The following is a 26,143-nucleotide window of genomic DNA, read 5'->3' on the forward strand; positions in this document are numbered from 1 at the left end:
CCCTTATCCCAACTCAGGAAAACGCTTTGACATCTACTTACCATCAAACAGGCAAAAGTGCCACTGAAGCAAACCAACAGTACAGTTACCTCTCTTTAGCCATACCCTTCTTTACCTCTTAAATGCCCACCTGCTTGAAGAAGAGTCTCCCCTCCCCGGGGACACCTTCCAACCACGGCTTCCTCGTTGTAAAGCGACAGAAAGCCAGCGTTTCTCTCAGTGGTTTCTGCAAGAACCACCTGCCTCTCCAGAGGTGCTGTCACCATCGCTGACAACCGGGGGCCACCTTTCTGGTAGAACGGGATACACCAAGGGTGGTGGCATGAGCAACCCTCTGTGCCCTGTAAATGGGCCCCCGCTAATCAACACTGGCTGTGTGCTGATCCAGAACTGGGAGCTCCTGCTCAGGCAGAGGAGCCCCAAATCTTTGGTGACTGTGAGGAAGTGATGACGCATTTGCTCCCTCTGCCAACTTCAGCCATCACAGTGGTGGTCTGAGCTTTATTTACGGTTTACATTCTGGCGGCACAAGGAGTATCGGCAGGTACAACGGCAGAGCAGTGGCAAACCAGCGTCACTGCTGGCAAACCGGTGCTTCACACTCAGTACCTCTGTTATGGATAGATTGATCCCCTCTCCAAAAATTTCCTAAAAAATAAAACCATGGCATTTTAGCCTGATTTTCAAAGCAAGTGAAGATTATATCATCTTACTGTCTAGCTGCTCCATCTTCCTATAACCTTGGAATGCACTGACCGGTTTCAACTAAATTTGACAGGAAATTGAAAGTCTCAAAAATATGATTTCTAGAAATTTAGAGAACCCATAGAGCACATGGCCAGAGAAAAGCAGTCTTCAAAAGCTGCACTGCTGACGGGCCAACCTGCTTCAAAGAATCACCGACCTACAGTCCCGTGATTTTGGGGAGGGGCAGGAAAACTCATAATCCGAACCATAAGCTTCATGTGCATTTCCTGGGCAACACCCAAGGACCCACGATGGCAGAATATTAAAACAGATTTGTCGTAGAAGCAATTCGGAGTTATGCCGGGACCATGGCCTAAACCAACCCAAAAGTCTGAAGGATATTCAAAATACCCTGCCACAATGATCATTTTTTGATGCAGCTATTAAGACTTTTCCAGTAACCCAAGAAATGTACGAGTCTATGCTCAAAGGCGCTTGCAAGAATGAAACAAACCAACATGGAAACACAGAGTTACTGCTTGACCTCTCATTACTAAAGGAAAAATACATGCACCACCCCTCTGTACGCAGTGCGAAGCCCATCACCATCTCCGTATGTTTACAGAACCAGCAAGGCCCTCATTTCATGATAAAATTAAAACAAAATTACGAGAGATGTAAAACTGATGATTTTCAATTTTAAGCATTTCTCTAAAACTCATTTAGCCTTTGCTTCAAAAACTTGCATGAGCAGCTCTTTACCACCATCTTGGGTGGTTAAGATCCCATCTGGGATTCTTTGATAAAACTGAAGAAGTCACAACTTCGCTCGTTACATTTTTGACTATTGGGCTTTTTTTTCTTGATTTCTGAGCAGAAATGGTACACCTGGGATGGAGCCCGCCAGAGTTTCTTTTTTTGTTTTGTTTTGTTTCCTCATGTTCACACAACCACCAGCGGTTTCAGTGACCACCTACCCCGATTATTTGCAGGTGTTACCTCGCTGCATGGAGTCCCTTCCAAATATTTATGCCCGGTGGCTTGCGGGAGTGGCAAACGACGTGCGTGCAAGTTTCCATGACGCGTTTGCCAAGGGAGCAACGTGCATTTAAGGCACGTTTTTAGAGAAACCCGCTTCTTTAAGGCGCTGGGAAGAGCCGGCGCGGAGGGGGAGCGAGGCACGCCGCCTGCCTACCCCCTTGCCGAGGGCCTCCGCGCCGGGGCCGGGCGGTGCGGCCCGCGGGAGGGCCGGGGCGCCGGGGCCGGGGGGCCGAGGCCGGGGCCGGGGGGCCGGGGCCGGGGGGCGGGGCCGGGGGGCGGGGCCGGGGCCGCCCCCGGGCCCGCCCGGCGGAGCTGTTCACGGCGGCGGGTGCTGAGCGGCGCCGCGCCGCCTCGTGCAGCCGGGCGGGGCCGGCGCCTCCCCGCGCCGCGCTCGCGGGTGCCGGCGGGGGGAGCCGCTCCCGCAGCTCCCGCCGCTCCCGCCGCCGCCACCACCGCTCCCGCCTGCGCGCCGCCGCCGCCGCCTGGGGCCATGGCGGCGCTGGTGCTGGTGCTGCTGGCGGCGCTGGGCGGGCGGACCGTGCTGCCGGGCGGGCGGTGCGCGGCGCCGCTGGCCGACCTGCGCTCGCAGATCTCGGGCATGGAGTCGCTGCTGGAGGAGTTTCGCCGGCAGCTGCAGCAGGAGGAGCCGGGACCGCCGGCGGCGGCGGCGACGGGCGGCGGCGGGGAGCGGTGCGGCGGCAGCAGCAGCTTCTCCGCCAGGCCCGACTCCATCATCCGCACCAAGGACTCCATCGCGGCCGGCGCCACCTTCCTGCGGGCCCCCGCCGCCGTGGCGGGCTGGCGGCAGTGCCTGGACGCCTGCTGCGCCGAGCCGCGCTGCACGCTGGCCGTGGTGCAGGGGCCCGGCCGGCCGCGGGGGGCGGCGGCGGCGGAGCTGGGCTGCTACCTCTTCAACTGCACGCACCGCGGCCGCCCCGTCTGCCGCTTCGCCCCGCACCGCGGCTACAGCACCTACAGCCGCCGGCCCGCCGGCCTCGCCCCGCCGCCGCCCGCCGCGCCGCCGGGTAAGGGCCGCCGCCGGCGGTGGGGCGCGGGGCCCGGCCCAAGATGGCTTCGCGCGGGGAGGGCGGTGCCGGCCGGGGCCGCGCCGGGCCCGGGGAGCGGCGGCCCCACGGCGGGAGGGAAATGGCGGCAGCCGGCCCCCCTCGGCGCGGGGGCGGGCAGGGCCGGCGCCGGCCCCGCTCGGCGCGGCGCCGCCATTTGCCCCCCCGCGCCGTGGGGCCGCTGGCGGGGAGGGGGAACCGTCCGCGCGGCTTCCGCGGCGCCGGGAACGGGCGCCCGGGTCACGAGGCATCGCCCGCGGAGGGGGAGACGAGGAGCGCCGGGCAGTGCCGTGCCTTTCGGCGGGCCCCCCTGAGCCGGGAGAGGCGGCCCGGCCGTGCCCGAGAGTGCGAGGGCTTTGCGGGGTGGGCGCGTTTGGAGAAACCCGGCACTCGCCCTCTGCCTGTGCAGAACCCTCGGGAGTGACCGTGTCGGGTGGCCGGTGGTTGGGAGCCGGTCGGTGGGATGAGCATGTTCACGGGCCCCGCAACCCCGGGGGACCAGGCAGGTCCCAGGCGCGTGGATCGGGTTCCCCAGGGGAACTGCGGGAGCTGGGCACCCTGGGAAGCGTGAACCGCTGGCACCGGCTACGGTAGCCAGCACCTAGTGCAGTAGCTTGAGAGGGATTTACGCAGCAGCCGAGCAAGAGCATACCCTTCTCCTTGGGGTTGCTGTCGAAAAGTTACCACCTAAGTGGGCTTCTCATTTGCTTAATTCAGAATTTTTCCTGCTTAAGAACTTCAGAGCTAGACTGAAGAAGAGAAGGGTATCTCACAGGTAGTCCAGGGGCAGCATGGAGACTTTATACAACCGCCTCTGGAGTCTGGGCCACATCAAAAGCAGCAGTGTGTTCAGCCCTGAAGCGTATTTAAGAACAACTTAATCGGAGCAAGCAGCAGTAGATGAAAACAAGTCTGAATTTCTAAATTTGGAGTCTGTGTCCTAGCATCTGATCCAAAGAACTTACTCGCACTCCCCCACCTCCTGTTGTTAAACAGTTGCATCTTAATTCATTTTGTCTTAATTTCATTACCTTCTGTTGACAATACTTTCCTAAATGTCCTCTTCTTCATCTTCTCCAGCAGTATATCTCAACTTAAGTAATTTAGTCCCTGCATGCAACGTGACGAGAGCCTAGCGGTGGTGTGAATGAAAACTGTGTGTCCGGATGGCACCTGCTATTGCTGCTCCCTTGGCAGGGGAGTCCGTCCAGTCCTGCCTGTTTTATGAGAATGCCGGCGGGAATCCCCTGGAGATAGGAGGGAACAGGGGCTCAATTTTTAGAGGAGTTACGATGCCTAAATATTTTTTGCAAAGTGCATGGGCAGGTAAACTAGGGAGCTATAGGGAGGAACTTGTGGCAGTAAAGATGATCTTAAGATGCCAGAAAAACCCAAGGTATGATTTTGACATTTTCAGTGGGGGAAGTATTAGATGCTATTTATGTAGCAACTTTTGAGTAGTTATGTTTTATAACCCTGTATGCACTTGCAAGATAGAAGGCTTAAGATTAGATTTTGCATCAAAGTCAGAGAACTAGGCTTCTCTGAAAACCTTTGAAAATACCTTCAAATGTCCTTCATCATTTTGAACTGCCTTAATTCCATTAAAACCTGGCCCTAATGTCGAGTGCAGTTATGGCACGATATAAATAATACTACTGTTCAAATTATATTGTACCTATTAGAAATCTTGAATTCCTTGAACTCTTGCACTCCTGAATGCCTTGCCTTTTAGGCAGCTTTTGTGACTATCAGCACTGGGCTTGCAAGGCAATTTCAATTCCTAATCTGCAAATTGCTCTGTGTCCTGTTGGGTTTATTTAAAAGTCTGCCTTGTGGGTGATGGTGGTATCAGAAACAGGGGATTATGACTTCTTAATGCAATTACACTGGAGCTGAAGCAGAGCCACGAAGGAGGATGAACTTTTATTGAAACATCTGTCAGCTGTGACATAGACCAGGAGAGATAAAATTAAGATTGAATTATTTTGCTCTCTGATGTTATGTTACCACTGCATTCTTGAATTACGTTGAAAAATTAATCTGGACAGCAATGCATCACAGGGTGATGAAGGTACAACTCTTTTCCCTTACATTATTCAATCACCCCATGACTGAATTTAGGAAATACAGGAAAGAGCTTTGCATTTCAAGATTTTCTGTCACAAGGGGATCACGTTTTACCTGTTTTGTTTTTTTCAGAGTACGGTGGTGTTGAGTCTTCTACTGTTTTCTTTTTTATAATCCCAAACCAACATTTATCCATAAACATGGTGTATTCGTAACTGCAAAATATTTCTGAGCATTAGTATACGGTGATCTCTAGGATGTTGTGGGTTTATTTATGTTAAAAATCTTCAGTAAACCAAAACCAATTGCATATTTAATTCTGGGAGCAGTTAATGACAGATACGTATTCTTCAGATCAAGTGTATCTCTGAGTACTTCCAGAACAGTCAGCACTGGGATGAATTTCTGGACTGAACATTCCAGTGTAAATCCGAGCCCTTCACTTTACACCCAGTTTGTGCTGGTTTAGCTGTGGATTTACTTTGCACTTCCAGGCAGTTTGTGCAGGGTTAACAATGAAACCCCGTATGCCTGTACTGAAAGAAGAGGCATATATATACTATATATGTATACTATACTTTTTGCCTTCATTAGGTAAATTTTTAAATTTTTGACGTAGAAAGAAAGAGGACTTGAGTGCCTCACCAGAAATGTCTGACTTTCCTTCTCTGATACTCACTAGCAGTGAGCAATGGAGGATTCAACAGGAAGGTAAACTGATATCAAAGAAATTCAGGAATCGGTAATAAAAAAACCTTTTATAACAAAGCCTTCATTCAGACAACTGGCTGGCAGCTTCATTGTTGGCAGGCCAAATCTGTATAAAGGACGGAGGAAGCAGAACAATTTAAGCCTGTTGTGTTCTCCCCCAAGAAAAAAGGGTTGCTCATAAAGTTGCAACCCCTTTTCTAGAAAACAGCCGGCTCCAGCATCTCAGAGTGTTGATCTGGTATATCAGTTTTATATTGCTTATTTACGCTCAATCTAAATAATCATTAGAAATGGAAGTTAAAAGATGCTTTATGAGCTTGATTTTTCTGCTAACCTGTGGCTGATAGTCCTTTACTCCCATGAGCAGTCAGTGGTTGTAAGGCATACTCCTGAGTATGCCTCCTTGCTTTTTTATGCTGACTTCTTAGAAGCATGTATTCCCCAGATTTGGAGGCGTTTCACTCTCTAAGGATAATGTATTCCATTGCTTAAAACTTTGCTGTGGAAAAAGAGTCTTTAGCTCAATAGGCTGTCTCTTCCCGTGCCAGATGTCTCTCTGAGGCCAGGGTTTTTTTAACTAGGGGAAGAGACAGGCTGATTTGCCACTGATGTACCTTTCTGAGGATGTTCTGGTGTCTTACAAGCAAAGGCGTGGTGCCTCCATCCTTTGGGACCAGAGGCCTGAGTGTGGTCCCTCACTCATCTTTAGCAAAGAGCTGGTATGAATTTCTGTGACCTGCCCCAACGTGAAGTGGTCCTGCCATTGCAACTCAGGCTGCTGGCGTATAAAGTTAGTTCGGGAAGAGAAGATCCTTATTGCCTAGGGCCCAGGGGAAGTGGGGCATGTCTGTGCCCCTGCAAGGCATTGATTGAGTCATTTGAACCAGACAGGTGACCTGAAACCACTTCCCAAGGTAAAAGCAGAAGAATGGGCTGTGCTGTTTCAGGTTGGTCTCTTTTTGACAGTGATCGGTAAAGTAAATAATTGTGTGAAGACTGTACATAACTCATATAGACCAAATAAAAGTTGCCATGGCACCATAACGATGGTGTTTATTAACAATGAATTTTTTTTTTTTGCACCTAAATGTTGCTTTTTAAACATACTTGGTTTTGAGAACTGAGTGTATACAAATTAGGCAAAACTTCCTGTGCCAGCTGGATGAGCAAGAACTGTTTCGTACTTTCTATTATTAGACCCTCTTTTCAGTTATTTGTACGTTTTCCTAACGTAAGGCATTTGCCTTGAAATTTTCTATGCCTTACCTACTTCTGAGAAAAACAAGAAATAAAAAGTTTGCTGTTTAGTCAGTGATAAAAAATTGTCCCACTGCTCCGATGAGCTCCATGCCTTCGAGCAAGTTCTTGAAACTGGAGAGGAACACGTGCAAGAGAGAATCCCTACGCTGATGGGGAAGTGCCTTTTCTTTCCATGTGCAGCTCTGCCCACACTGAGTGAAGTTCATAGAATCATAGAATCATTAAGGTTGGAAAAGACCTCTAAGATCATCGAGTCCAACCATCGACCCAACACCACCATGCCCACTAAACCATGTCCCTAAGTGCCGCATCTACACGTCTTTTAAATACCTCCAGGGATGGGGACTTAACGACTTCCCTGGGCAGCCTCTTCCAATGTTAAACCACTCTTTCAGTAAAGAAATTTTTCCTCATGGCCAATCTAAACCTCCCCTGGCGCAACTTGAGGCCATTTCCTCTCGTCCTATCGCTTGTTACTTGGGAGAAGAGACCAACACCCACCTCGCTACAACCTCCTTTCAGGTAGTTGTAGAGAGCGATGAGGTCTCCCCTCAGCCTCCTTTTCTCCAGGCTAAACAACCCCAGTTCCCTTCAGCTGCTCCTCATAAGACTTGTTCTCCAGACCCCTCACCAGCCTTGTTGCCCTTCTCTGGACACGCTCCAGCACCTCGACGTCCTTCTTGTAGTGAGGGGCCCAAAACTGAACACAGTATTCGAGGTGCGGCCTCACCAGTGCCGAGTACAGGGGCATGACCACTTCCCTACTCCTGCTGGCCACACCATTTCTGATACAGGCCAGGATGCCATTGGCCTTCTTGGCCGCCTGGGCACACTGCCGGCTCATGTTCAGCCAGCTGTCGACCAACACCCCCAGGTCCTTTTCCGACAGGCAGCTTTCCAGCCACTCTTCCCCAAGCCTGTAGCGCTGCATGGGGTTGTTGTGGCCGAAGTGCAGGACCCGGCACTTGGCCTTGTTGAATCTCATCCAGTTGGCCTCGGCCCATCGATCCAGCCTGTCCAGGTCCCTCTGCAGAGCCTTCCTACCCTCGAGCAGATCAACACTCCCGCCCAACTTGGTGTCATCTGCAAACTTACTGAGGGTGCACTCGATCCCCTCATCCAGATCATTGATAAAGACATTGAACAAGACCGGCCCCAGTACTGAGCCCTGGGGAACACCGCTCGTGACCGGCCGCCAACTGGATTTGACTCCATTCACCACAACTCTCTGGGCCCGGCCGTCCAGCCAGTTTTTGACGGAGCGCAGAGTCCACCTGTCTAAGCCGTGAGCCGCCAGCTTCTCTAGGAGAATGCTGTGGGAGACGGTGTCAAAGGCCTTATTGAAGTCCAGGTAGACCACATCCACAGCCTTTCCCTCATCCACTAGGCGGGTCACCTGGTCATAGAAGGAGATCAGGTTGGTCAGGCAACCATGCCTCTCATGAACCCGTGCTGGCTGGGCCGGATCCCCTGGTTGTCCCGCACATGCCTTGTGAGCGCCCTCAAGATGAACCGCTCCATAATCTTCCCCGGCACCAAGGTCAGGCTGACAGGTTGCGGCCTTGTGTTCAGTAGATGCTTTACTGAGCTTAACATCAATGTCCTTTACAGGATATCCTTTGCAGAGGTCACGAGCAGAAAGCACCCTGGCACTTCAGGGTGCCGGGAACATCCCATGCCCAGAGAAGGAATGAAACTTGGTCAGGGAACTGCAGAATGATACGATCGTGTGGCTAAAGTTGTCAAATGCTGACTTGTAGAACCAGATTTTACCTATCTCTCTTCCCTGCGCTGCGCGAAGGTTGCAGAGCAAATGGCTTAAACCACTTCTCACAGGTCGTGTCACTTAACGTACCATGGGTTTTGTTAGTCTAACCTGAATAACTCGTGGTTGGATTGGCAAAAGTACTTAGTACTCACAATTTTAATCAAAAGGAATTGTACTTTGAATATAGCAAAATGCTACGAGTCCTAAATAGTCTGAAAATCAAGCTTTGATTGTCTTATATTAGGCACTTAAAATCGGTGGTCATTTCTGATTATTTTTAATCATTATGTTATTGTGCACTGCTTCACCAGGATGCCAGCTTATGTTAAATAAGCCTTTCACTCCTGTAATGATGTATTATAAAAAGAGACTAAAAGAGTATTAAGTTAGGCAGAGTGCTATAAAAGGTGTGCAGTAACTGCCATCTGAATATGTATGTGATTCATATTTAAACTGAATATGTATGTAATTCATATTTAAATCCATTTTCCTTAGTTCAGATTAAAAAAACACACTGATGCTAACAATCCCGTTGTATTAGTGAAACATCTGTGTACGTAGAGAGGTTTTCTATGCTTCTAATATAGCAGTTATTTCCTGAAGACGTCACTGAATATGGAACAGTTAACTAAAATTTAAGTAGATACTACTTCGCTTAACAAAATGTGCACTAAGGAACATGTCCTATCTTTCAGGAAGTTGCACAGCGGTGAATCAATACCTTAATCAAGAAAAAATACGTTTTATATAAATAATCACTCAGCTTCCCCTGAGAAATAACTGAGCTTCTCTTTTTTTTGCTGAAGAAGAAGAAGAATATGACAAGCCTCCACGGTGCAGGGCGGGACAAGATATTGTGCTGCAGTCACCCGTCGACTGGGTGCTTTTGGATGGCCGAGAAAGCTCAGATGACCGTGGGATTGTGCAGTACGAGTGGACACTGCTGCAAGGTGACTCATCGGTTGAAATGAAGGTACACATGCAACCTTGCACATGGCCAGTCATTCGCAGATTGTTGTGTTCGTTATAGCACAGTTTTAAATGTAGAGCTAAAAATATTAAATATGTTCAAATGGTTATGGCTGCCAGGCACCAAACTTAGGATGACTGTACAACTTGAGCCTTTATTTCATAGAACCATAGAGCAGCCCAGGTTGGAAGGGATCTCGAAAGATCATCTGGTCCAACCTTTTGTGGGTGAGGGAGCCTAGATGAGATTATCTAGTGCCCTATCCAGTCACGTTTTGAAAACCTCTGGTGATGGGGACTCTACCGTGTCGCTGGGGAGGTTGTTCCAGTGGTTATTTCTAGTGTTTTATACAGTTCATCTGTATCCAGGGTGGCATGGGACAGCCAGTAGCAAACAAGTAATACTAATACTAATACTCTACTGTATTTCAGCTCTGCTCTCTTTTGCCATTGTTTGCGCTCACTGCACTTGGTTTTTGGCTTCTGTGATCCAGGTTAGAGACACCTTAGTAATTCAGTTACTGAAAATAATAAGATATTTTCACCAGCAGTCTTCTGTCAATGCTCATGGAGAAACTGCAAAGAAATATGTGATGTAGACCTTATAAGATATCTTGAGATACTGTTTTATTGCATCTATACAATTTCGGTGCATCTGTGCAATTTGGTTTCAACTTAAAACTAACCGTCAAGAGAGGGATTCTCCATCCTACCGTTCTTTGTGAATGCTCTAGGAGCAGCAGAAAAGGAAAGGAAAAATGTCTCAAACCCATAGAGCCTACTTACAGTCTGTTCGCAGCCCACAATATTCAGGGCTCAGCAGGGACTCCACCTAGAGCAGGAGGGACATGTTAAAGGGGAGAGGGTGTGGACCGTAGTCCTTGCTGTTGCTGAGGTGCTGCTGATGGATAGGAAGAGTTTAAACGGGACAGGATGAGCAACGGGAACAGTCCAAAACCCAAGAGGCCATGTGTACCAGTGCCACCATGAGCAGTACCTGACAGTTGCTGCTTATGTCTGCTCAGCTCAGTAACATCAGAGGCAAGTTGGACAAACTACCAATATCAGCAAAGTTGCTCAAGATTTGTAATGATGGAGCAAACCAGCATTTTGCCTAACATAAAGAGCTAGCTAAATGCATTGAAACCTAAAATTGTCATCCATGGAAAAACTCAATGGAGCAATTGGTTATTCCCTAGTCTCCTGGAGGGCAGTGTAGGTAACGCGTAGGTAATTGAAAATCACCATGTCATGGTTAGGAAACATGCTGCTGGATGAACCCTAAGAAGACAGTTGGGTGTCTCTGGTGAATAGTTGCTGAAATCTATGCACAAGTAATTTTTTATGACCATACTCCTTGCAGAAAACACAGCAGGGGTATTCAAAAGTATTAGTTCAGCCAGTGCTACGTACTTTTGCAAGTTTTATCTTCTACTGCAAGATCCACATCTGTGGAAGGGTGACTACAGTCAGCCAGTTCTGAACTACTTGAGGCTGTATTGCAATTTGAAACTATGTCAAAGACCACTGTGAGTTTGTTTATCTTCATTTATTATTTTATTGGCTTGAAAATTAAAAAGTCAAAAGGCTTTCATAAGGAGTGCAAACAGCATAATACATAGAAAAGACCTGAATGAAGCTTTAAAAATAGTTGCTAGATATCATCTGGATAAAATGACCATTTTATTATCAAGAGTTGTTAATCTGACCCTTTGCAGCATTATTTTCTGTAAATAGCAATCAAATGCTCTTTAAAATTTTCTGTGACGTAGTAATATATCTAGAGTAACATAAAAATTAGAAGTTAATTAAAAAATTTAAAGTTCATGTTTTTACTTTTACTCAGAGTCACTCCATAAAATAGAGACCAGTCTTATATTTATTTAAACCTGCAAAATTAACATTAGTCTTGGTGATGTCTTTGTATTTGATAAATGAAAAAAATCTTGACACAGGTTTATATTTAGATAGATACTTTTCCACTGTGTTCAAATGGGCAGGGTTTTCTCTCACAGACATGTAACCTGATGATTATCCATGTGCTGGTTTTGGCTGGGGTAGAGTTAATTTTCCTCATAGTAGCTAGTATGGGGCTGTGTTTTGGATTTGTGCTGAAAACAGTGTTGATAACACGGGGATGTTTTGGTTACTGCTGAGCAGTGCTTACACAGAGCCAAGGCCTTTTCTGCTTCTCACCCCACCCCACCAGCAAGTAGGCTGGGGGTGCACAAGAAGCTGGGAGGGGACACAGCTGGGACAGCTGACCCCAACTGACCAAAAGGATGTTCCATACTATATGATGTCATGCTCAGCATATAACGCTGGGGGAAGAAGGAGGAAGGGGGCGACGTTCGGAGTTATGGTGTTCTGTCTTCCCAAGTAACCACTAGGCGTGATGGAGCCCTGCTTTCCTGGAGATGGCTGAACACCTGCCTGCTGGTGGGAAGCAGTGAATGAATTTGTTGTTTTGCTTTGCTTGCGCGTGCGGCTTTTGCTTTCCCTACTAAACTGTCTTTATCTCAACCCACGAGTTTTCTCACTTTTACTCTTCTGATTCTCAGCCCATCCCAGGGTGGGGGGGGAGTGAGTGAGCGGCTGTGTGGTGCTTAGTTGCCGGCTGAGGTTAAACCATGACAATCCATGATAATTTAATTTTTAGAGTTGAATTAATAATTGTGATTATTCATATAATCTTCAGTTGCTGTCTTTAGTGCTTTAGTTGCTATCCTGAAGTTACTGGATTTCATGTCATCTATTCTTAGAAAAGTATATGTGAATCCACAGGTACAAGGGAGAATGGGACTGTGTTTAAATAAGATAAGTTGCACTGCACTTATGTACCAAAGAATAAATAGAAGGCGCAGGAGTGGGAAGGACTGCTGTAAAGAGATCTTACCGTATTGTAGAAGGAAGCCAGTGGAAATTTTTTTTATGTTGTGACTGATTATTGCTTCTTAGTTTATTTGCTTCTCAGATTGCTACCCACATGCTGCAGCTGCACAGCTCTGTGACACTTGTGGGCAATTCTTGGGCTTTTTAAATGCTGATTATCTGGAAATCTACTGTCTAGTTTGAGCCAAAGTTTGTAAGAAAGCAGGTACAGTTGGGCATTGTTCAGGGCAGGACGGAGATAAAAAGGAAAGCACGGAGGTCACCAGAAGGAGTGGCGGCGTATTCAGAAGTCAGTGGTGTTTCTCTGGCTCTGCACTGAGAGGAGAGTTGGACTCCACGGCTCATGAGTTTTAAATACCATATTTGCTCTCCCAGCAGTCACAGTGAACAGCAGCAGGTGTTTTTTAGAGCATATTTATTTCTGTAATACAATAAAGAATAAAATTGTAGGGTGTCATATACTCCATCGAAAGGTCATCAACAGCAAGATCGGATAACTGAGTGCATTCAGATATTAGAAGAGGAAAGAAATTTCAGTTAGGAAATGCACTTACCAGATGAGAAAAATAAATTTATCAATACACCCTGCTATAAAGCTAGGTCTTGGACTCTATTATTATATTTGTCGAAAATTCCTGTTCTCTTTTAGGCATGAAAACCAACTTTAAACAAGCAAAACCAAAGGTCTTTATTGAATTTTGGTTTTAATATTAAAGATAATCACAGAGGCTTTTAACGTACCTTTCAGTTACTTATAAAGATAGCCCTATGTGCTTCATTTGTAAAAATACACTACGTGTCCAATAAAACTGCAGAGCTTCTTCGTAGTTACTGAAGTATGTGTTACTGAATCCTCAGACAGCTGGAGTTATTTGTGACTAGTAATTGTCACAAATTTAGAAAAAATTCAGCATTTGATACAAATACCATACTCATTTTACACAAACATTTCTAAATGACCATTGTACTAGTAATGCCAGTTTGGCACCTGTTTTAAATTATCGTAAAATAAGTTATTGTACTATTTTTTTAATGATCTAATCCAATTTAAATTGTTTATGCATATCTCTCTTCCTCTCACATGACTTTCTGAAACCTAATGTTTAGGTCACTCACTGTAGATGAACTTATTTGCAGTTCAGAGCAAGGCATGGAAATTCAGCGTGGGGTAAGGAAAAATTCAGTGGCAATTTGTAAAAGTTGCAAGTGACTACATTAAATGTCGTACTGGACAGAGGTGGGCAGTCTTACTAATAAAGCAATGCTATCAGTCACCTGATCATAAATCAATGTAAAGCAAAAGTAACTTCTGTGAATTCATGTATATTGTCTAAAGACTAACTTGATAGAGAGCAAAATATTTCACTGCCTACCCTCTCAAATTACATTTCTAACTACCAAAAAATTGAGTTAAATTTATGGTCCCATTTATTCTCCGGTGCTAAGATCCACAGCTCCAGGTAATTGCATGTACCACGAAAAACAGTATGTAAATGTCAAGCATGTTTATTTTTACAAATGGATGCAAAAAAAGACCAAAACATTACAGGTTGATACACATGCTTGATTGGGCTGACCAGACTTAAGAGAAGTATTTAACCTGCGTGAAAAGCATTGTACAGAAATGAGTTCCTTCTTCCTAGAAGTTTATGGGTGGATCCTTAATACCTGTTTTTTTCCCCGCTGTGTTTCTTTAATCAGGTACCACAGCCAGGAACACTGAAACTATCCCACGTCCAGGAAGGCGGGTATATTTTCCAGCTAACTGTGACAGACACTGCAGGTCAGCGGAGCTCTGACAACGTCTCTGTGACCGTTCTGCCCATGGTTCATTCTGCAGTAGGTGAGAAAATGACTGGAGCCATTGCCTGTGTGACACCCAGGGTATGATGTTCAGAGCAAGGGTCTTGATGGAGGCAGAAATCTTATTCTCCGTCTCTAGTGTATTATTTTGCCCTTATTACATAATGACCTCTCTTTCAGTTTTGAATTGCTGTTTCAGGCTGAGGAAGCAAGCAAGCATCACTTGTTTGTTACAGCAATAATACTTTCAAGCATTTAAATGTTCAGCCTTGTATTGCTAATAAGCGTGCAGGGTTGGAAAAATGAAATACTGCCGTATGTATCGGGCACATCGTAACAGTTCATTGTATAGTCAGACAGTGCGTGGAACGTGACAAGGCTTGTGCTGTAGAGAAGACCCAGTTAAAAGCGGTTAATAGTAGGTGTGACACACAGACTAATAATAATATTGGCCTGCATCTGTAGTCTAAAAGATGGGATGGTTTCTTGTTTTCATGCATTTAAGCTTTTCTGTGTAATGGTTGTTACCGAAGCCTTATGTTGCTGGGGAAACTGAAACTGGAATTGACCCATTATTTTAAAACTCTGAGCTCGAGAAACACGTAAAAAGCATAAAAGGTAGAAAGTGAGTTAGATTTTGGTGGCTGTCAATTCTGCACTCTTTAATATAATAACTTCTAATTACATTGTAATTAGCAAGTTGCTAATAGAGATCTGCTGCTCTGGAACAAAGTAAAGGTTAAACTAGCATCATGACTATGTTCAGCTGAACCAGTAATAACTTTGCTCTGCACCAGTGCAGTATCTCTATGTGAGAGGGTAGTCCCAGTGGCAATAAGCTGGTATTGCAAAAAACCCGTTATGAGTCTGTTTAATAATGCCTGTATTCCAGTAATGGATGATAGAGTTGTATTCATTAACGTTTAGTTCAGCTAAAGCAGCCAGAGAGGTTTGGTGATTTATTTATTTGCTGCTGTGGGTATCTGTGGTATCTTCTGGGTGGAGCACGCGGAGGATTTGCTGCCTTTTTTCTTCTTCTAATTCCCCAACTCCATTTGCAATTCAAGTGCTACTACTATAGTTAAACCAGTCAACGGTGCCTTAATGCATGCAAGACTGGTGCTATTATTAGTGCTGAAGTTTAGGAGGTGCATTTTCTAAGTATGATTTTAGGGGTTTTAAATAGGCGCCTGTGTTCCTGCCGTACTTTCCTTAGCGTTGCGCAGCTTTTCGGTACATAGCAGGATAACAACCAAAGGCTGTGACCTCCTTATGCAAATCGATTTGCTGTTACAACATTAACCAAACACTGAATTCGATAATGCTTTACAAAGCAATGAACTACACCGCTGTTGGAAAGACAAAAGCACAGATGCAAACACTTGATAATTACAAGGTCAGAACGGGTTTCAGGAAAGCTTTGAGTATGCAAAATGAAATGTCCAGGGACACTTTCCATTTCCAGGGGAATCTAAATATTAAAGCAGGCAGCAATCAGTTCTTTCTGGTGAAGGTCACTTGTGAGACCTTGCACTTAGTCCTGTTCTGGCATGTGCTGTATTGGATTTACATTGCTGATGTAAATAAATGACGAGCATTCTTTTAGTATTTTAATTAGGTTGCAGAAAACATGCCATAAAAGATTCCATGTAGTCCATATGTGTGCGTGTAAAATAACGTATTGTCAGAAATACAGAATGGGTATGTAGTAGGAATTATGTGTTGGAGAGATGCAGTTATAGCCATAGAGATTTAATTTATTTATTTTCAGGACTGTCCTGGGTATTTTAAGCCTGGGAAGATCTCCTTTCAGCTTAGGCCAGCAGAGTTTAAAGTGCTGTGGGGGTGCTGCACAAGGTGGAAAGTACAACAGCCTCCAGGTTGAGTATTCCTATAGTAAAGAGATTGCCAGAATAGTGATGAGGGGGTCCCAGGAACAGCTATTAGTTATATTAGCTTCTGTGTCAATATAGCGTCATATAGCTGAGTCCGGCCTTTCTTCAACTTTCTGCCTTGTTCGTGGTCCTTCTCGGCGTAGCATGCTTTTGCTTTTTCCTCGGTGCTGCAGATTTTAGTCATTGACTCAGTATTTACTGCTTGGATTTCTCTTCTGGTAATTTGGGAACTGTTTCTCAACAGCCTGTGTCGGGGTTTGCTCTCGCTACCAGTTTATCTGCGATGATGGCTGCTGCATTGACATCACATTTGCTTGCGATGGCGTGAGACAGTGCCCTGATGGATCGGATGAAACTTTCTGCCAGAACTGTAAGTGCACCGGGCCACAGTGTAGATTGTGAAAGTAACCGCAGCCTGAATGACCAAAGGGAAACGATGGCCCTCCTGTGGCCTCTCTCCCCGTGAGCAAGCAGCTTGCAGCCACCATAGAGCATTTCATTGGAAATAGCACATGGGAAGGTTTAATGTCCGCACACAGCAGATGCTCAGAAATGAAGTCCCTTTTCTTCAGAGCATACCAAAGCTGTCAAAGATCCCCAAATGACAGGTTTTCTGTCAGAGTTCTCAACATTTAAAAAATCAGTTCTTCGCTTGCTTGATGATTATGGAAACAAGGACCCTGGTCTTGATCTGAAAGGGTGTCTCAGAGGTATGCTTCAAAGTGCAGTTACGCACCTTGCAAGAATCTGAAACACTGGAAATGTGAGCACGTAGGGGAACCAGTTGATTCACCAGCACTCTTGGCTTTCATTAGTCATCCTCAATACATGCCCATGCTCAGCTAAGTGAACAAAAATCATCAGTGAGTGAATTGGCACGATGGCTAACCACTCTTTCATTGATATTTCAGTTGCTGGATTTCGCTTTAGGGTTCATGTCTATACTCTTGCTTAAGAACTGACAGCGGGCAATTGTTAACTTGCTACGTATCTGGAACTCACATTCATCTTATGTCTGAACGTGATGAACTTGTTTAGCCTGCCTTAAGGCCAATATCACAGGGTCTTCCATCAGAACGCTCCCATTCCCTTCAATTCGATATAAAAATTATGATTTTTGTTTCTGTTAACACAGTCAGCCCGGGCCGGAAGACCGTGACTCACGCGGCTCTTGGCACTACCCAGCAAAGGACTGTAAACACAGATGAAAAATTCTCTGCAGAAAACACCCTGAAAGCCACTGCCAGAAATCAACTGCTTTTTTCAGTGGACGCAGACATGTCTAACCAATCGCTTTCTCAGGGACCAAAGAAACAAATCAGTGGATTTGTGCCAGGTAAGAACTGAAATGAACCAGTTTCAAGAAATCTTTCTCTCTTGTGGAAGAAAATGTCTTGCACCTTAAATTTAATTAAATTGTCTTTTGGTTCCTGGCTAAGAGTAAAAATTTGCAAATGTACAAAATGCAAAAGAAGCTTGTAATAATTAAGTTACAACTAGGTATTGCTTTATAAAGTCAAGTCTGGTTCTTACCAGGTGCAAAAAGAAAGTTAAAATGTAGAAATGCTAGGAAAAGAATACAATCTTAAGGAACAAAACGTGCAGTGAGCTAAATACAAATTCTGCCACAGGTTCAGCTGTGTAAGCTGATGTATAAGGCTCTTTAAATCTGTAGGGGGTACCTTCAGGAGAACATAACAAAGTACTGTTCAACTTAGATGAGAGTAATTGCATCTCTCCTGGTGCTAATCGATGACTTTTTTTTTCCCCCCTGAAGTAATGTCTTGATTATTATGGGCACTTTTTTCCTGAAGTGTGTCTCCAGGGCAGGAGAAATCTTTTATCACTATAGAGACGGCTCAGTCTTTGGTAACAAGCAACCCCAGGTCCCCAGTAGTATTGTCCGTAGTGGCTGCAAGCCTGTTGTGAGTCAGTGTGTAGTGATGTTGCAGGCAGAGTCACCGATCCTTGCCTTGGTAAAACTCCAGAAGCTGCAATGAAACTGGTGTGTCTTTTAAGGTTCTTGCTGGTGAATTAAAATGATCTGAAATGGCACTTGAAAGAAAGCAAAACTATGTGCACAGAGCCTAAAATGAGTGCGAGACCTCCCACTTTTATTTCTTCAGAGTTCAGACTGATTCTTGCTGCCCAAGATGCAGCTAATTATAAACAGCTTTATTTTCTTGTTACAACAGAGCAGTGCTCAGTGCCCTCTGCTGCTGACTCTTGTAAAGGGCGCTTCCCTGGTTGGCACTTTGATGTTTCTTCAGATGCTTGTGCTTCATCTGTGGAGACCGCAGAGGGAGTGAAAGCAACGTTCTTCAAGAATTTGACTGCCTTGGTGAATGTGTAGGAACTGATAGCAAAATCCTCTCTCAAATGTTTCCCCCTCTTCTGGCAGTGTAGATGACCTCGGTGCTCCTTATTGGAATGACTTAAAATTCTGAAGTATGCCCAAAACCCTTCTCGCTCGCATAGTCCGGAGTGACAGCTGATACGGGGCCACCCAAACGAAACATCAAATTGCCAAAGGGCATTGCAGGCTCCAATGGAAAGTCAGCTGCCGAGTAGGTCTCAAAAACCATTGGGCTTGTGAATCCAGAAGTAAAACCAGAATTGAGGTCACCAACTTCGGCAACCTATAATCAGAGGTTATAATTGGAAGTGCATGTAAAAGCGTGGCACTTCTGCATAGTCATTTTCTGTGTTTACCCGTTGCACAGTTACTTACTTGCACCATTTTTGCTCTCAAGGTAGCCTTTTGCACAGCAGTAGACAATAAAAGAAAAAAAATTACCATAAAACTAAAAAAATGTGATGGGACTTCAGTGATTAGTGTACTACCAGAAGCTGTTGTAATCTTTTTAATTTCAAACAGGCAAGATTTCCAGCTGACCATGTCTGGTTTTAATTCTTGTGGTTTTAATATTGCTCTTTTGACAAGGCTCAGTCAGAATTTAATTTCAGTTAAATGATACTTAAGGATTTCCTTCTAGGACCTGGTCCTTACTGACCCAGGAGCCCAATACTTTTAACCAAAAAAGCAGCAAACAGCTCAGCGAGTTTTTAAATTGCCTATGGATCAGTTCCAAAGAGGGTGCATGTGGTGGGACATGAAGAGGTGCTAGGTACCTGGGTCCAAAGGGCAACCGCCAAAATCTGCTCTGAGTTGCTGTCTTCTCATGCAGTCACTTAAACTCTGTAGGAGTCACATGCTGTACGTTAATGATTCCCAGAGGTCCAGAGAGGTTCAAGTCCTGCCCCACTGGTAAGCACCACAATCTTTATGGAGTTGAGGAGACAGGTATCTAACCTGTTCCTAAAAATCCACCCAGAGCCATTAATTAGATTTCTCTCCATCACTGCAATCTCAAGGAGGTTACAGACCAAATCTAATAATTAGGTGCTACAAAAATGAGAGACACAGAAACACTGGAGCAGCTCCATGAAGCCTGCCTGGAAATGCGTTCAGGAGGGCAATAATTGCTAGACGCATTTTTGAAGAGAGTTAAGCAGCACTGAACAGAAATCATACCAACCGCCTTGAAAGTTCAGCAATTCCACTGGCAGAAATCCTGTTCTGGGATGGACTGTCTCCTGAGACAGTGCTGGACCCGCTGCTGGTGCCAAGGCAGAACCTGTGCCTCCGAGTCACACTGTAAAGGTCTTCATTGGACCAAGACAATAATGTTGCATGTTGGCCTAGAGTTGACTTTGCAAGCATCCAGGCTCCTGATACACTATTATAAATAAATTTCAAAAATAATCTTTAATGGTTTTAATGTCAACATGGTGAAAAGCTGTCTACTTAAGGTACATAGTAAGGGATATTGCTTTACAGCGGCAGCACAGGGTCCAGCTTTTCACTTGAGAGCGCTCCATTCAGGGCTACATTTGTCTTAATTCTTAGTTGGTATTTACAGATCGTCATGGAAATGCAAGTCAGGAAGGAAAACATGATGCTCTTAGATCCAGTGACTGCAAGGCAGACTAAGAGAAGGTGTTAATGTTAAGGGTAATTTACCTACTGGAGACAGCATGTGGCACATTCTAGGTGGCTGCTAGACATGATGTTTGATGTAGGAGCTTTCAGCTGACTTTTAAAGAACAGAATTTTTTTCCCAAGAAGTTGCAGGACTGGGGAGTTGCTTTGTTTTCTTTTTTACGTTTGTTTTTATTACAGTAGTAGTTACAGTACCAATAAAGACAGGTCCCATCTGCTACTTACCTCCCCATAAGCAGCTTTCGTCTCTGAGAATCCAATAAAGATGTCCAATAAATGGACCTCCTTGCCAAGGACCACCATATTTATCTTTTCTCCATTTTAAAAGGAGCTGGGCTGAGCTGTAATGTTTCGGGCTGTGGGATAGTTCCCTGCAGCAGGAACGAGCTTTCTGCCTATGAAGATAATACTAAGGGAGATTTGTCCCAGAGTCCATTTTCTCCTGATAGTTTCTCTGTTCCCAATTTCCCTTAAGCTGCTTTCTTTACTCCAGTAGCCCCTCATATTTGGCTCTGACCTGATACAAGCTTTTTAAGGATTTACGCTTAAGTATGAAAAATGTGAAAATATGCAAGTCCAAGGTAAGGACTGTTTAAAACTTCTGCCTGACCTAGCAGGGGATCTATTCACAGTAAAGAGGAGGGAAAAAAAAAACCAAAACAAACAAACCCAAAAGTCATTCATTGTTGACAATGGGTGAATCTTGTTCTGCACTCCTGCTTTTCCAGTGGGATTCCTCTGCAGCAGGGTCACTCCAGGGGAACACCAAGTCCAACTTAGAGATAACCTCCTCAGGCACTCAGGGCATGGAGTCTTCTGCAACAGACTCATGGTTTACTTTTGCCCAAGCTGGAAGGCCAAACATTTTCTTCCGTAGTTGGGAGCAGATGCAGGAAGAGGCATTTAATGTCGATAAAGGAGTCCTTTCCCTTTGCAGACATAGCTCCATAAGTGAAGTAACCCAGACTGCATCTCCTCCAAAGGCCAGCGCAGCATTCTGCATGGCTGCCTCCAAAGTGCCCCGGCATCCTTTTCCAGGGAAGCTCTCAAGCCCAGCTGCATATTCTGGCACTGCTGCACTTGTATTACGAATGTAGCAAAAATACAGTTGCAGCAAAGCACACTGGAGTGAGCAGTGGGCTGGTTTCTAAGCAGCAATAGCCAGTCTAGCAAACATGGTCATGCAGACGGGTTGAATTCACAAGCAGCCTGAAGATTTGCACTCCCCAGCATAGCCAACTCAAGTGTATAAATCACCATAACAGCTTTGCATTCCGCTGGCACAGGGTCTCTGCCTCTCCCCAGGCTGCCCGCACCAGCTGTTCTGCAGTACTGTTCAGGGCTGGGATGACAATGTTTGACTGAGTGCCCAAACCTTAGTCATGCTTTTGCTGCAGAGGCATCGACAGCAGTAGCCATAACCTAGATCTCTAATTTAGGGTAACTGGAAAAGGCTATAAATTGCAATTTCCTAGGCACGGACTAGAAAATGAAGAGAAAGTGAAAACAAAACGAAACCCACGTAACATGCTTTATGTCAGGCTCCTAAACCTGTTTGGGGAAATCTCTCTTTGTTTTCTAGTTGATAACAGATGAGATGTTGAGCAGTATTGACTCTGATAGCCCCTCCAGTCCTGTAAGAACAGCCACAAGTCTTAACAAAACCCTACAAGCTTTATTGAAAGGATTCTTCTCCCCTTCCAAAATTTTCCCGCTAAACTTCTCTCCAGATATATTTGCCAAATGTTTTACAAGCGGTTGACTTAAATATTCCCTCTACTCAAATGGCAGGGAAACAAATTTATAAAACAGGCATCCAGATCTAGCCTTGTCATGCAGGCTGGAGCAGCTCTAAGAAGAGCCAATGTCTTTTGGGTATTTCCAAACTAAAGACAAACATTCATTTAATACCATTTAGGGAAGACAGAAGCAGAAAACAGCTGCTGGTTTTGGTCTCAGTTACATTCAGGTTATTTTGCACAGCTCTGATATCATACAGGTACCTTAAAGCCAGTACAGTTTACACTTAGGATTTCCTTAAGTCCCCTTTACATGTCAGAACAACTTAAAGAGCCCGAATGAGGAGGGGGGCTGTGGCTTGGTTCTAAGGCATTTCCTAGGAGGTGAAGTCGGTGTTTATGCTCCCCTAGCCATAGTGGCAGGGCAATAAAGCCAGAGCCTGGGAGGCTGTGTTGTGCCTTAGAGTGGGGACATTGGCACTAACCTCATAGAATCATTAAGGTTGGAAAAGACCTTTAAGATCATCAAATCCAACCTCATGCCAGTATCAACGAAACAATTTAAGCTTTCATTAACGGTCATGTGTATTTGCTGCTGCCACTAGCAGGGACGTGTTCTGCAGCGCTTCGGAGCTGTTGATGGCAGGCAGGAGTTATGCGTGGTGCATGTTCCAAGCTAATTGACTTAAACACTTCCTCAACGCCCACCACTATATGTAATTCCAATTACAACGGTTCACATTCATATTTTACAGATCTTGTAGCATAGTATGTTTCCACTGGCACCGTCACAGTTCCGAGGGCTGCCAGCAAATACAACACAGCACAGTCAAAGTGCCCTTCAGTATTTATCAGTAAAAAACACAGAGTCATTACATTTAAAAACATAGGCGTATTTCTGATTTTTGCAAGGGTGTGTTGGTGGATTAAGCTGTCACTCTTGCGTGAAGCGTCCCTGTAGCTATTGGTGTAGGACTTCAGTGGGAGTGCAGGAGGAGGGAGTCCCAGCTGAGTTACTCTTTGCTCCTGTGAAGCAAAACTGCAGCCGCCTGCACTCCCGAGATGAACGCTTCTTAGCAGCAAACTATGCGTTGTCTCTTCTTGTGTAGTTACGATGCTCTGCTATATCTTCTGTACTACGCAAAGCTGAAGTCACTCCAAGTCATCCTCTTTGAAATGTTTTCCCCACCTATTTTTATGTCTTCCAAGTACGTAAGTTCTGCATCTGTATGTGTCAGGTAACAGGCACAATTAAGGTAATTTGTGTAGCCAACCTATGCGTTTCCCGCTTTACAAGTTCCAAGGGTGGAGATCAACATAACTTGAAATGGCTTCATTTTCACCTATATATAACTACGTTAGTAATGTTTTAGCTCAGATTGGTCTATACCTCATTATGGAAGTTTGTAAAAGAGAATTTATATCCATCTTTTTTTTCAGTGGAAAATGACCCACTTGGGTTTGGTTTGAGATGCATTATGGTTTGCGATGCAAAATTGAATTTACATTTTAGCTTTAGTTCACATTATTTCCAAAATTCAAGTTTTACAATAGGAGCCAGAAGTTCTTAAACTGTTGGGGGTCTTTTTTATTAAATTTAAGCACTTTCACATTATTTAATTCTAGTGTCCTGTGGCTAAGGCTTCCTGAGTCACTGAACTGCAATGTTCATTTATCTTGCTTGACTTTGTGCAGATAACAGTTCCTCAGGGAAAAGAACAGATGATAAAAATGGGAATGGCATAATTGTGCCAAAAAGAAATCAGCTTGGAGGTGGTCGTCCAGTCCCAGAAACAGGTAAAACTGACCACGTGAATTCATTCTGAATTATATTAGTTTTTCAGTCAGGTGCTATAGATCCAGATACTATAGTCAAGAACTGAATAATGTACTTCCATATTCTGAACTGTTCCTAACTTGTATGATCATACAGTTTAGTTTCTCAGCATGAGTTGCTCCAAATATTAGCACATAAGTGATAGACTAGCTGTATTTTTAAAGAAAAATTTCAGGTTTTCTCTACCAATTTCTCACTGTATTAAATAAAGTGTAATTTCTCTTAACCTCGTTGTAGGTGCTGTGTTACCCTTAGCCTTAGGCTTGGCCATCACTGCTTTACTGCTGCTTATGGTTGCTTGCAGACTGCGTTTAGTGAGACAGAAGCTTAAAAAAGCTCGACCCATTACATCTGAAGAGTCCGATTACCTCATCAATGGGATGTATCTCTAAAAATTGGATTTAGGTCAGTTGTTTTCTCCCCTTTCTCCTGTGTCCATGAACCTCTGCCTCTATAAAAGGACCAAAACCTTTAGTTAAGTTTCAAGCGTAGAAGCAGCCTACGGGATGAGGAACATGTTCTTCCCCTTGGGTGATAAAATAAAAAAGTGGGTAGATGCCTGCGCTCAGAAAATAAGAAGCATTCAGGCTCCAGAGAGTAGCTCCAGTTGGCTCTTGTGCAGAAGACACTGCAAGGTGGGGACACCCCAAACTGGATGTGGGGTGCCCTTGCCCTCCCCGCAGCAGTCAGGGTCCCAGCCGCAGCAGAGCATGCCCCGGGGCCAAGGCACAGGAGCAGCCAAGGCCCAGCAGCCCCAGCTGCGCTGGCTGAGGCGTAGAGGGAAGCCTGTGCCACCCTGCTCTTCTCAGTGCTGCCACCACTGTGCTCCGCTCAGGGGACCGGGACGCTCCAGACCAATGCGTTACTTCACTGTCCAGCAGAGACTGATGTGGGTACTTTCCACCTGATGCACTGGGAGTATTTTCATTAAAGAATTTATCTTGCTTTGTTAATTAAAAGCAATCGCTATCTGAGCACCAGCTTTTGTAATGGAATTTGGGATTTAAGGAACAAAGCATCTTTTTTTCATTCGTAGTTTAAACCTCTGTGCAGCTAACGGAGAGTCATGCTTACTAAATGCTAAAATGAAAAAATAGAAGTCCTCGGCGGATGAGTTCGGACTTACCAGTGCTCGACAGCAGTCATGTGCAATCCCAGAGCTATGTCTCTCCTCGGAGCTCAGGGCTTGTTCAGCCTTTTCCACCCCTAGCTCGACACCCTCCACAGCGTGAGAGAGCAGCACGCAGCGGCTTTTACCCGAGACGCCGGAGTGTAGGATTCCTGCTGGTTATCCCATAGCTCCCTGCAAAGCTTGAAAGCTTCGGCAACCTGCCCTCACCCCAGCAAAATTCTCATAGAATTAGAGCAAGTAATTGATATGTGTGAGTGAACTTCAGGTGTGTTAACAGTAAAATGTGTACAGTACATGTTATATATACATATATATATATACACACCGTGCTGTCTATCTTGTTTGACTGTCCAAGGATGTCACATTCATCACGGGTCCCAATAAAAACAGAGGCAAATGAGGCATGCATCTTTTCGTATGTCATCTTTTGTACCTCAGTAACTTCGAGTCAACGAGAATATTGCCGTGGTATACAAATAGTTCTTCAAGTTGCTCGGTCTTGATTACTTTATGTAAAATAGCTCTAATAAACCTATTTTATTCTTATATTTCTTGCACTGCCTTTATTTTCAGCTACCAGCTATATTTTGTGCTACAAGACCATAGCATAGGAGCAGACAGAAGTACATTTCTCCTCTCTGTGAAACAGCCTTAAAAGAAGCTGGAACATGTATGGTGGGGGGAGTTGTTGAGGTATTTTGTTGTAGGAAGACTCGGAAGAATAGGGCATCTAACCTCCAGGACCTGTCTCTCGAGCAGTACTTGAGCTGAGCAGGACAGCAGTCGCAGAGCTGGCTCTGCCAACCGCTCAGGGAATCCGGTTGCCAGTGCTCCTGGCTCAGAGCCCTCCCGCCACGTTAGGCAAAGTCTGGTTGTTCGTACTTCAGCGTTACATTTGGTCCAGGAGACCTTCTGCTGATGCTGCCCGTTTCTAACTTGGGAGAACGGCCTCTGTTCCATCTCAGCCTACAGCAGGCACGGCAAATAGCACGAGACCCAAAAGACCGCGTTTTAAATACAGCCTTCTAGGAAAGACGCACTGCCCATCTCGTTGGGGTATTATTTCCCATCATTAAAATTTGTTTGGGGTTTTAATTAAGTATCTAATTCTCCTTCACCATCTTACCATAGCAGCAAGAAAAGTAGTCTTTTCTCACTGTGCCCATAGTGCTCCTATTACCGAAACCCATTACTCCGGCACGCAGCCAGCAGGAGAACAAAAGGTTTGTTTTTGTTCTTCCGGCCAGGACGATGGTGAGATCCCGCACGGAG

General features: G+C 45.2%; 1 protein-coding gene across 5 annotated transcripts; it reads left to right on the plus strand.

Annotated features, from left to right (window-relative positions):
* The first annotated feature begins 2,218 nt into the window (after nt 1-2,218).
* LRP11 (LDL receptor related protein 11) lies at nt 2,219-26,143 on the plus strand. 5 transcript variants are annotated; one of them, XM_076333862.1, is made up of 8 exons: nt 2,219-2,753; nt 9,408-9,574; nt 14,164-14,305; nt 16,405-16,530; nt 17,296-17,496; nt 23,598-23,699; nt 23,977-24,144; nt 26,119-26,143. In XM_076333862.1, the coding sequence occupies exons 1-7, from the start codon at nt 2,219-2,221 to the stop codon at nt 24,129-24,131; spliced, it is 1,428 nt and encodes a 475-aa protein (XP_076189977.1). In that variant the 3' UTR covers nt 24,132-24,144; nt 26,119-26,143. The 5 variants fall into 5 exon arrangements, with proteins under 5 accessions (XP_076189977.1, XP_076189976.1, XP_076189975.1 ...); XM_076333861.1 differs by lacking the exon at nt 26,119-26,143 and adding an exon at nt 24,776-25,417; XM_076333860.1 differs by lacking the exon at nt 26,119-26,143 and having other exon boundaries at nt 23,977-25,417.

Source organism: Aptenodytes patagonicus, chromosome 3 (genome assembly GCF_965638725.1).
Source record: "Aptenodytes patagonicus chromosome 3, bAptPat1.pri.cur, whole genome shotgun sequence".
Lineage (NCBI taxonomy): Eukaryota > Metazoa > Chordata > Aves > Sphenisciformes > Spheniscidae > Aptenodytes > Aptenodytes patagonicus.